The sequence below is a fragment of the Polyodon spathula genome, chromosome 4 (assembly GCF_017654505.1).
Source record: "Polyodon spathula isolate WHYD16114869_AA chromosome 4, ASM1765450v1, whole genome shotgun sequence".
NCBI classification, from domain to species: domain Eukaryota; kingdom Metazoa; phylum Chordata; class Actinopteri; order Acipenseriformes; family Polyodontidae; genus Polyodon; species Polyodon spathula.
The window spans coordinates 54,155,460-54,168,362 of NC_054537.1; the positions used below are offsets into that span (position 1 = coordinate 54,155,460).

Here is a 12,903-nt window from a genome sequence, read left to right on the forward strand (position 1 = left end):
CAGTCATCTTTAGCAAATTTAATTTTTAATTTTTTTTTTTTTTCAAAAAAAGTGGTGTGTGGATATCTACAAGTGATTAGCCCCTTTTTTGAAAAAAGTTTCAAACCATGGGCATATGCTGTAATAGTCACACCCCCATGTGACCTGTTTTGACCAATCAGGATAGAGTATTTAAAAGACCAATTTTATAACAGACAAACAAAACACAGGAACAAACAAACAGGCATGGTGGCCAAAATAAAAGGTTTATACAAAACGCTACTGAACTCAAAACGCTGCTGTCAGGCTGGGCATTCGACTTCACTGACCTGACCAGCACAGTAATTACACAGCGCATACGTAGTTTAACAACTCAAACACCAAACAAAGGCCTTCTCCTTGACTTTATACATGTGACTACTCCCCAATTAACATAAATGACCTAATTGAGGAATGGCCACATCTGTAATTGGTGGCAGGGACAGATTTAACCCAATCCCTGCCAACCTTGCATTCCCACACACACACACTATTTACAGCAGCAGAGCTTCTGCCCTGCCACATATACATATTTAGTATTTAAATAGTGGCTATGTTAGACATGGGCATCTGTCAATAACCTCTTCAGTGAAACATTACGACAGAGTACCAAACATTGAACAGGCAAGTTTGATGGAGATATTGGGCCTCATGCACTAAACGGCGGTAAGTTACCTGAAATACTGTCCCTACTGTATTATACTACTGGCAAGGGAAACCCATACTGCTTGCAAAAATGAAGGGGTGACTGCTCTATTCACTAAGCTAATTATATGCGCAAATAAAGCTCTTTATGATTCATTTGCAAGTTGTCACAACGCGCAGAATTCAACACGCAGAATTATGCATGAGGTTTCCACACACTGTATTATAGTGTGTGTGTGTATGTGTGTGTGTGTGTATATATATATATATATATATATATATATATATATATATATATATATATATATATATGAATGCTCATCTCAAGTTTGCCAAAAAGCACCTGGATGATCCTGAAGAATTCTGGAACAATTTTCTATGGACAGATGAGTCTGCCAACATGGGCCCCGTTATGTTTGGTTATCTATATATACCCACATACATACACATAGTGCTGTGAAAAAGTATTTGCCACTGTCTGATTTTCTGCATTTTTGCACATTGAATTTGGTCAGATCTTTTTGTGCTTCTTACATTTCTTTGGTGTGCAAGGTAATTAAATATGCAATCTTCAGGTGTGAAAGTTATTGTCCCCCTAGTTAACTCAACCCAATTAAAGGGATAATTAGGATCAGCTGTTTGAATACTTTGGTTAATAATCAGGCCTGATTTGGTCCAGCCCTGCCCAATATAAATCTGACTAACTTTAGCCCTTACTATCAGATTGAAGTTGTCAGCACACAGGTTCTAGAGGCACATCAAGCCACGATCAAAAGAAATTCCTGAAGACCTCCAGGGAAAAAAAGTTGTTGATGCCTGTTCGTCTGGAAAGGGTTACAAAACCATTTCTAAGGATCTGGGGCTACACCAAACCACAGTCAGAGCCATATTGTCCAAATGGAGAAAGTTTGGGACAGTAGTGAATGTTCCCAGGAGTGGCCATCCTGCCAAAATCTTTCCAAGAGCAAGAACCCAAGAAAAACATCCAGGGATCTACAGGCCTCTCTCACTTCGGCTAAGGTCAGTGTTCATGACTCCACCATCAGAAAGACACCGGGCAAAAATGGGATTTATGGCAGAGTAGCAAGACGGAAACCACTGCTCACTAAGAAGAACATGAATGCTCATCTCAAGTTTGCCAAAAAGCACCTGGATGATCCTGAAGAATTCTGGAACAATTTTCTATGGACAGATGAGTCTGCCAACATGGGCCCCGTTATGTCTAGCGAAAACCAAACACTGCATTCCACTATAAAAACCTCATACCAACAGTCAAGCATGGTGGTGGTAGTGTCATGATTTGGTGATGCTTTGCTACATCAGGACCTGGATGACTTGCCTTCATTGAAGGAACCATGAATTCTGCACTGTATCAGAGAATTCTATAGGAGAATGTCAGGCCATCCATCCATGAGCTGAAGGTGAAGCGCAGCTGGGTCATGAAGTAAGACAATGATCTGAAACACACAAGCAAGTCTACATCAGAATGGTTGAAGAACAAGAACTTTAAAGTTTTGGAATGGCCTAGTCAAAGTCCAGACCTAAACCCCATTGAGATGTTGTGGCAGGACCTGAAACAAGCAGTTTATGCTTGAAAACCCACAAATGTCACAGAATTGAAGCAATTCTGCTTGAAGGAATGGGCCAAAATTCCTCCACGGCGTTGTGAGAGACTGATCAATAACTACAGGAAGTGTTTGGTTGCAGTTACTGCTGCTAAAGGTGGTGTAACCAGTTATTGAGTCTAAGGTGGCAATTACTTTTTCACACAGGGGCATTGGGTGTTGCATAACTTTCTTGAATAAAAAAATGAAATAAGTATCATAATGTTGTGTTATTTGTGCATTCAGGAACTCTTATCTAATTAGATTTTGGTTGAAGATCTAATAACATTGTCAAAAATATGCAAAAATGCAGAAAATCAGGGGACAAATACTTTTTCACAGTACTGTGTGTGTGTGTGTGTGTGTGTGTGTGTGTGTGTGTGTGTGTGTGTGTGTGTATGTATATATATATATATATATATAAAGGGTGCTGAAAAGAAAATTTAAGCACGGTTCTGAGTTTGTCCTCCTTGTGACAGAGTAAGGAATCTAAAGTTTACAGACCAGAAGCTAAATGTATTAGCAGAATAAGTAGTGTGGAATTCTGAAAGGCTTCTTGGTGCTGAATCAGAGAGAACATTAACTTCAATGAAACATTAAGGACAAAATAAGTGCGCTCTGTAGGAGGAGGGCGGGGGGTCTGGTCCCAAATCCCGTGAGACAGTCAAAGCAGAGAAAGTAATTGTTAATGGAACATTTATGTTTAACTCTGCAAATCAAATACATATTTATTTGTTCAACTTGATCTCACGTTTATTTTGTAATATTTATAAAAAGTCAGCAAAGTACTCGCTCAGTCAATTAAAACTTCACTTTTTACATTTCAAAAGGTGTTTGTCGAAACGTCGCTTTTTTAACATTAGATGCCATTTGGTTGCTTGTATTTATGACTGCACCTCAACTCTCACTCTGTGTACATTCATTCTTTGGACCTTTACAATTGCTTTTGTGTATTTTAAAGCTATTTTAAGCATAGCCAACTTAACTAGCTTATCACAAGTACATGGTGACTATATAAATACACATATACACATATACATATACATCTGCCTCCTAATCTTCATACATTCCAGACTGTCTGATTTGCATACATTTCCACACATGAACATGTTTTACTATATTTGCATGACTCGAACGCGGTACTTTTTCCACGTGATAGGTTGCCTGCCACTGGTTAGTGAATACAGCAGGTGTACAAAGCACACAGTAAGGGCCTTTCTGTGAGCAAAACACGTTACCGCTGTTTAGTGCATGAGGCCCATTGTGTTTACAATTTCTGGGGAGAGATGCTTAAAATACTTTAAGCTAAATTGCATATAAGAGCCTAAAGAAATTATTCAAAATAATAGGAATGTTAAACAAAATAAAGATAAACTCTGTTTTGTTAAACTTCCACAGCTATACATATTCACTTTAAGATCAGATTATGTATACTTTATTTTGTAAATTGACACCTGTAATCTTAAGCTTTGATTTCATGAAAGAAAGAAAGAAAGAAAGAAAGAAAGAAAGAAAGAAAGAAAGAAAGAAAGGGAGAGTTTGAGTTTGTGAGATGATTAAATTGAACAACATGTTTGTCAATTTATTGGCCAACTGTCCAAGAGCTCAGCACTACAGTATGTCACTAGCATTATTTTGAACACCATACGAGGAATATATAGTATTTACTGTTGTACAGCTATTTAACTTTTTTTTTGTGGAGACCTGTTTTACTTTTGTCAGTCTGTATGTGCAAAGTTAAATCCATATTTTTTAGAAGTAAAAATATACCATGAAGTTTTTAATCCAAAAACAGAACCCCTCCAAATTCTGAACCACTATTGATACTATACCTGTAGGTGTTATCAGTTTGAGACACATACTGACTCCACCCACGAAGACCATCCTACCCGTACAGTGTGACACTGACAACTCCTCACCCCCTGAGATTCCCCAAACACAGCCAGGGGTGGGGTGGCATTCCTTCTCCTTCCAGCCTGCCCATGCAATTGAACCTGTCCCCCCGAATGATGTTTACTCAATCTCCAAAGGTGTCTATATTTATGTATCTTTTAATTTCCCTGTTTTTTTTGTTTGTTTGTTTGTTTTGTAGGTGCAGTGGGAATGTATAAATCAAAAATACAAAGTCAAGAAAAAGAATTACAAAAACTCAGGAATTGTAATTCTAAACCAGTGCAAGGTAATCCTCTTTTAATTTAATAGTAATATTTAAAATGTAATCTTATTAATTTGAAATACACACAGGCAGCAATTCCCTCAAGCATTTTGGATAATCTTTCTTCAACTGCGTGTTATTCTTTTATTGTATTTTGCTCATTTTTAGTGAATTCTTAAACTAATTTTAAAGCATATCTATGACAGAATTTGTTTGTTTTTTTATTCTGCCACTGAAACTACTGCACCCACCATTGCTAATATCTTGTAAAAACATTTCAGCTGGTAAATCCTCTAGCAAAATCCTACACGTCCTTCAATTTTACATATGACCTAAGCTGGCTAACATATTTGGCCATGCTCCTTTTTTTTCTGGAATAAAGACTTAACTCGTATATCTCATTTCTCAGAAATCATTTGAGTTGTTTTATATATAAGCCCTCCATGCTTCTGACCTATTATATTGACATCTGCCACATTGAGGTCATGTGACTTTAAAGTTTCTGCTGTACAATGCAGTCCACTTTGGTTTGTCTCAATGTTTGGTACACTGCTGTATTCTTTGATTTTCTTACTTGTTTTTTTTTTTTTTTTTTAAAAAGCTTAATTCCCATCCACATTGGTTTCACACTTTGATATTTTTTTTTTATTGATTCAAAATTGAATTTGATTTTTATATATATATACCAGGGAGGGGGTTAAAATCCTTCCCTGCTAAATATGAGAATGCACATTTGGGTATGGGGTTTAATTGTATTTTAATGATTTAGTTATCCTCGGCACCTGATCGTAATTATAAATTAGAGAGAGTATTTGGAGAGAGAGAGAGTGTCCAGTCGTATTGAAGAGAGTGTTGAGAGAAGCCCGTTTGTGTTTCGGTGTTTGTCAGGTAAACGGCTTAGCCGTCCTATGTGTGAGTCAGGGAACGGCTGGTGTATAGTGAGAGCTCCAAAACGGAGTTAGGTGTTTATTTCGGTTTTATGTTTATTAAAAGTGCGCGTCAGCGCTAAAGCAATTCAGTTTCTGTGTCCTGGGTCTACTTTAAAAGGGGCAACGAACTTCGTGAGTGCGAGGATCGTTTTACAATAGAGAGAGAGAGAGAGAGAGAGAGAGAGAGAGAGAGAGAGAGAGAGAGAGAGAGAGAGACCTATATTTATAGGTTTTATTGTTTTCCAACACATATTGGTCACCACTTCACACTCTTACCTGTCTAGGTGTTCCTAGAGAGGCACTGAGTGTATGAAGAAAGTACTTTTGGTGATACTACAGTAATTATTCAAATAGTCTGTAATTAAGTTGTAATTTAATAACATCAGTATGGTATAATAGGAATTATTTATTCATAAATTATTAATTATATATACAAATGGATTTGCACGCTCATTTTATTAACAGGAAAAGGTATTATATCACTGACTATAAACATGGGCTCTGATTTGAGGATTAAATTTGATAAAAAACAATTTTTTTCACATATTGGTTGAAGCTGACACTCGTTGCACTGAATATATAATGAAAAATGCCCACCAGAATGGACAGATTTTTTTATTAAACATTTACAGCGATGTGCTGTTTACTTTGATGGAAGTAATACTTGAAGAGCCTGGAACAGCTGCCACCTGAGGTGTAATTATTTATTGAAAATCAAGAGAAGTAATACTGAACGAGCATGAGCAGATGGCTTTAGCAGGAGGAAATGAATGAACACTGATTTGTTGTACTGAGTCCTGTGTTTTTTGTTGTTGCGTCTGCTCAGGATCACTATTACCTTTTTCATTGTGCACTCCCTGCAGTCCTAACATTATATCACAATGTACACAGTCTGACTATTTTAGCATTGCCAATGACAAAAACAACCACAATTGTCAATTAACATTTAAAATGCAGTCTTGTTACTTTAAGTTGCTGAAATTCATTGTCTGTGGAACTTTCAAATTTAGCCCAATCAGCTTTGAGTGTCTGTAAGTAAGACAGCTCTGATAATGAGTACAGATCCTCTGCACATCCCTACTACCTTACAATTATTCAAAGAACAGAAAGAAAATAAAAAAGTGACAGTCCATCAGATGACAAACATATCTTTTGAAATGAATACGATACCAACACTGAACCACTTACTTTTATATGTATTACTTTATACTTCTCTTTTGGTACTTAAATGGGGATATATGAAAGACGCAAATGCATGATGACCTCATTTTTCCCCATATAACACAGCAGAAACATTTTCAATGAAAATATATTTATTATGTGTCAAAACTTTTTTCAAACTATTTTCAATATTTCATACATGAAAGGGTTAAAGGCACTTTATAAATGCCATTTGTATCTGTATATTGTCAAAAGATTGAAACTATACAGCATTATTTTTATAAAAACACAGCTAAAATTTAAAGGGGCACACCGCATCTGGTACCATGTTGAAACTATAGATATATATTTAATGCATTTTTAGTAATAACAAAAGTTCATCCGGATGTTTAAATGTATCCACTAATTTATAAATATAGACACTTCAACCTGTGGGACTGGACTTAAAGGTCTGGGTTAAATTTAATCACTCTGTTTTCTGTCTGTTTTTTACTGACAGTAATTGAATCCAGTGAACCTGTCTCAACACCTGTAATTGGCTGATAGCAGTGTAGTTTGTGCTGCAGGCCACACAGAGAGCAAAGTGCTATTCTCAGTTGTGAAAACTGGTCAATTTGCCTTACATCAAGTCTTCCACCAGCCTTTCACTCTTGTCACATATTTTCACTTTATTTGCCAGATGGTTGATAACTGCAGGATCAGTGTACATAGCAAACATGGGCGCCTTTAAACAAAGTGGCCCCCTGTTTTAGGGTACAGCCATTAGAAATATTAAATGTGTATATATTCACAGGGGTCAATATAAAGCATAACTGACTGCAATATTGACCTGTTTTCCCAACTGGTGAAATATTTTACACTGTTATCTGATGTAAAATAATAAATACTTGTATACAGTAGTCTCTGCATATAGGAACACCTCCTAAGAGAACACTTAGCCATTTACAGTTTTTCCCATTGTAAATGTTCCTCCTAAAAACAGGAACTTCACTTAAGAACACTTTTTTTGTACCGATAGTGATTTGTTGCTCAGCCATTCAAAACTGATACAGTACTGTTTTGTAACCTGATAACTCATCATCATCATACTCAAATTCAAATGGTTTAGTCAATCTTTTCAAAACTGACTTGTCATCGGAGCCGCTGCTGCATTTTTACGGAATGTAGAGGTGCTTTGTTCATTAGTTAGTTAGTTTACTATTATAGCTTATTAACATGTGCTTGTCTATTGCTTTTCTCTTACTTATTCTGTTCATTTCATATGTTGTTGCACGTACGTCATGAAATAAGTAATAAATACATTTGTGTTACATTAACTGATATCATGATCAGCTTTGGCATATTGTGTGAAGCTAACGAGATATGAAACATGCTTTTAAAGCCTTTGTTAACACTCCTTTATTTGGAACAAATCCAACAGTAGACAGAAAAATGAAGACTACTGGTGCACCAGTATATATGTTTACAATGAACTATGCTCCTGTAATCTCTCCATGTGAGACTATCCAGCATAACCACCTACTTCCCAACATCCCAATATGTTTGTTGAAATCTTACAGTATGTATTTGCCTTGGGGTGCATTGACATTACTATTAACAGATTTGTTGAATATTTTATTTGCAGATCCACAAGATGCATTCATTCCTAGATTACATTATGGGTGGATGCCAGATCCAGTTTACAGTAAGTAAATCTTTCCTCGGTTTTAACCCATGTACAGTGCTCTAAAGGAATCTAGGTGGCAGAAAGATTCTCAGAAATCAATGTGTTTACAAACATTTTGCCTAGATACTGTCAGGAAAAACAACAGTGACAGTTAATAAAATATGTGCATATTTGTAGCGCTCTATTCATTAAGTGCAGTTTGAAAAGGAGGACGCAAGAGACATGTTCCACTTTGAATAATGCATCACCCACTGGAGATGACTTGAGGATTGTAAGTGCTTTATAAATGTGGAATTTTCATGCATTTCAAAAACAACATTTTTTTTAACCCTTTCCTGTGTGCCACCATTGTTTGACAAATTGCAACATACAAATTGTTTTGGTATCCTGTTGGATAAATGCAAACTGTTTTGAAGGTAATTAAAAACAAATACAATGTTACTATGTAATAAAATGTGCTTTCATCTGCAATCAAGAAAGTGCTAGTTTTGCAATTAATTGTGAATGAAAATTAGCTAAAATAACTTAAAAGCAGTAATAATATGTACAGTTAACTTGGGCTAAAGCTATTAAAATCTTAACAATGACCAAAGCAGATAAACGCATTTGGTCATTAGCTGGATCTGAATCTGAGGGTTATTTTTAAAAAATCCAAAAGATCTCTAGATATCATGATGTCCACAAGCTTATATTTGAATGCACATAATTTACTTTTAATACCCTTGCAATTTCCTCTTTTCACTTAATATGATTCAAATGAATACATTAATACAGCAAATGGAACTACGCTGGATTTGAATAGTGATAACAGTACTACTAAGTCTAGATTAGAAAGTAATTCTTTTTTAGTTAATTATCAGGTGGCATTGGTTATAAAAAGATAATTGCTGTTTTCAGACAATTATAACTGGCATAAATTAGACATTAAAGTGCAGTGAAACAGATGCAGTTGCCCTAGTGCAGTGGTCCTCAAAGTAATTTGGGCATGGGCATAAATTAATCTTACTTGGCTGTTTGCAGGCAAGCTGACTATAGGTTCTTATCTTAAACACTGCCTTCCCGTGGTATATAGATAGTTTTAGTGGGAGTTATTCTTGGCTGACTCTCTCAGGCAGTAATTGTACATGCTGCTCTTATTCTTTAAATAATTATATAAAATATGCAATATAAATTTTTTTAAATAGCATGTTTAAACAGATAACCATGAATAAACTAAGAGGATAGATAGCATCTCACTTTGTTTCAATTTGGCAACACTACTCCTGTTTTAAAGATCGCTCATCTCCAGTACAATTAATCAGAGACAGTGGAATTGTAACTAAATCTACTACGTTGCTTCCCTTGTCTGGTGAAATTAAAAAAATATATAGAGACAAAATTAAATTAAGTTGGCAAAATTCAGTGCTTACCCGACATATTAACACCCCGACCCTGCTCACGAATGATTGGACAGCTGTCTCACTTTCCCATTGGCTACTTACTCCCCTTCAATGTTTATGCAGAATACCATGAACGGCCTCTGCTTGCTTATGATTGGACAGCTGCGTCAAACTTGGCAGATATTTGATTCTCCTATTGGATAAACTTACTGTCAGTACCTGCAACTGAAACACACAGGTTATGTCACACCCAGCTAACATATGAATGGGCTACCGCAGAAACAATGCAGATATTCAATTGGTTGATCGAATCGCAGAGGACCATCAGGAAAAAATCATATGTCGAGTACGTACAAGCACAGCATAAGCGAGCAGCACTGTCAAGAGACTGTTGTGACGCATTTATTAGAAAATGTGTTTAGAGCTTTTTTTTTTATTATTATTTTCCCATGTTACGGCCTGCCAGAAATGTGTTCACGACCCATAATTTAAGAACAGCTGTCGCGGGCACTACTTTGAGGACCACTGCTCTAGTGACTGTTCAGTTGATCTTTATGTAAAGCAGTATTGGCTGGTTTCAAAGACCCTGATTAGTTCTAGTCCTGGACTACTCAATGTTAATTTAGGTAAGGCAAACCAAGGTGAGTGCTAATCTGGGTCTGTGAAACCAGTCATATATGTGTCTTTATCCCTAACGAAATTATGCACAAAATAGAATTAGATTGATGGTGCACACCAAATGTGATTAATGCTTGTTTTTCTAGGTAGCTATAGATTTTACAGCTTCAAATGGAGATCCACACAACAGCTGCTCGTTACATTACATCCATCCCTACCAGCCTAATGAGTATTTAAAAGCATTGGTTGCTGTGGGGGAGATTTGCCAAGATTACGACAGGTACATTTTAAAGAAGTTTTAAAGCTGTGCTAACCAATGCCTTCAGTATTTTCCATTACCTCTTATTAGATTTATTAACATAAATTTTGGCTCATTTAAAAAAAAAAATGTTTTAAGTTTATTCAGGCTGTACAATGCAAAATCTTTGCTCTAGGTCACATGGTCTGGTTTCAGCTAGACCACAGACATGGAGTGAATTTTAACTTTATCAGGTACTAGGAAGCCAAAGCAACACTTCAGCAATACTATTATCTTTTAAAATATCTGTATCTACCATTACAAATAACCTAAAGATCTTCAGGTGAAGGAGGCCATTGATAATATTGCTAGTTCTAATACGCGGTACTGTAATACATCATTTAAAACCTCAGTTAGAACTCCTGTAATTGTTTGTAAATAAAATAAAACACATTTTTAAAATTATTTTATTAACAATTACCACTTTAAATGTGGAATAGTATTTATTTTTCCTTTTTCTCTTTTCTTTTTTCATGTTTGGTGGATTTGAGAAGCCCTGGGCTTTGCTTCTGGTAATAGGTTGTTTGTGTTAGTTCCAGCTGATATATCAAAGACGACCGCTGGCCACTCATGACATGCTTCTCGATTTCCAATGAGTAGTAAATATGTGTTTACCCCAATCAAGGAAACAGTCACTTGAGGATATTAACTTTGGCTAAGATTAGCCTAAGCAATATACTATAGATTGATTTATTCACCAGCCGCTGACACAATCAAAGATGGGTTTGACCAGAGTATATTACAACATAAACAGTAGATCAATACAAAATGCTTCACACAGTTTACCACAGTAAATATGCAGACATTGTGTAGTTTTTCAATGGTTGTACTGTGCATGTTCTTACCTCTCAGGGCTTCACCATGCTTGTCTGTAATTGAGCATGCCTTCACTATGCTTCATTACACTTTGCTATGTTTTTGCTAGGTAAAATCTTATAAGGGTGACTCTTCTGGCATCAGGGGTAGCTGCAGTATGACTGATCTGTGTGCTGTTGGGCCCCAGTTTAACCTGAAAGTTAAATCTTCAAATGTTCTATTTTTAATATTCTTTTAAATGGTTCAGTTGCAAACATACTAGATACAACAGTTGTTTTATCCTTTATTGAATAACAGTGATGCTTTTCTGTCTAAGAACATAGCTAATTTGAATTCAAAACACAGACCAGTCACTGCTTCTCTCTATAGCTTTATAATATTGTAGTGGCCGGCTATCTTGTGGGTTTAGAACACAGCCCATACCGTAGTCCATTGCGACTGCCCCACTGTTACAATATGTAAAAGTAAAACACTCACTCACTCTTGACTGACATAGGAGTTCTTAGGAAGATCAGGTATCTGACTAAAGCTTTGGTATACAGTGAATCTCCTGTTAGCTCTGCTACTCTTGCCTAATAACATACACTCAAGGACCTTACTTCCAGCCTCAGTCAGAATATACAGTGTATCTGAAAGCCCAAACTGGATGCATATATAACAAAAGCATATTTTACTTACTGTATATTTCTGGCTTCAAAACTAAACTATAAAAAATAGGTTTGGTGCACCTGGTCACACCCAGTCATGCTATATCCTACTATATACAGACTCTGTATATACTGCAATAAACCCATCATAAAGTGTATATACTTTTCAAACTCCAGCAAAGCTCAACTTCTAGCCACCGCCTAATGAAACTGACACCAACCGGTAATTTCAAAAGCATAGCCGCTTCTTAAAATAAATAATACAATTCATTTTTTGGTTATTATTTTGAAAAATGACCCTGACTGAGTCAATGCTCACCATGACATTTGGCTAAATTCTGCCTGTGATGTACAGAATGATATCATCTCATCAAAAGGGTTCTGGAGACACTATAGCCCTACATGGGTAGATATAGTGGTTAATCCATGTCACTAGAACCCTGACATTTTTCTTTCAGTAACATTTTTTTTTTTTTTTTGTAGCATTTTCTTGTTGTTGATTTTCATGGTCATTTTGGTATGTTTTTGCTTGAAAAATGTCCTAGTAGGTTGTAGAGTATTAGGAAAACACTACCATTAGGATAGGAAATCTATACAACTAAATATGAGTTTTGCAATTCTACTTTACAACTGGGACTTGCTTCTTTAATAAAACTATTGGCTTCTTGGATTGTGTTAGATAAAGTATCCACCCTCCTTTTAATGTTCATGGCAGCTTGACATAGTCCTAACAGTAATAACAAAATTTTGAAAAGAGCTGTAAAACAGACTTTAAAGTTATAAGTGTAGAAAGTTATCAGGATGTTAACAATTGAAAAGAGAAATGCTAGGTACACTGTTTAAATAGTTGTAGTAATACGTGGAGACGTGTAACACTATATTTTTCAGAAACCTCTTTAATGCCCTCATCAGGGTTATGAAATGATTCTTATCGTTGCTTCTGTCCACTAAACAATAGATGTCACTT

The 12,903-nt window shown here is 36.0% G+C and overlaps 1 protein-coding gene across 1 annotated transcript in view; it reads left to right on the forward strand.

Annotated features, from left to right (window-relative positions):
* LOC121314638 (copine-4) overlaps positions 1–12,903 on the forward strand; it is a 208,193-nt gene that overhangs the window by 178,319 nt on the left and 16,971 nt on the right. Inside the window, exons 8-10 of the mRNA XM_041248089.1 lie at positions 4,360–4,446; positions 8,137–8,196; positions 10,322–10,455. Coding sequence (XP_041104023.1) covers positions 4,360–4,446; positions 8,137–8,196; positions 10,322–10,455 — 281 coding nt within the window. The remainder of the gene's footprint in view (positions 1–4,359; positions 4,447–8,136; positions 8,197–10,321; positions 10,456–12,903) is intronic.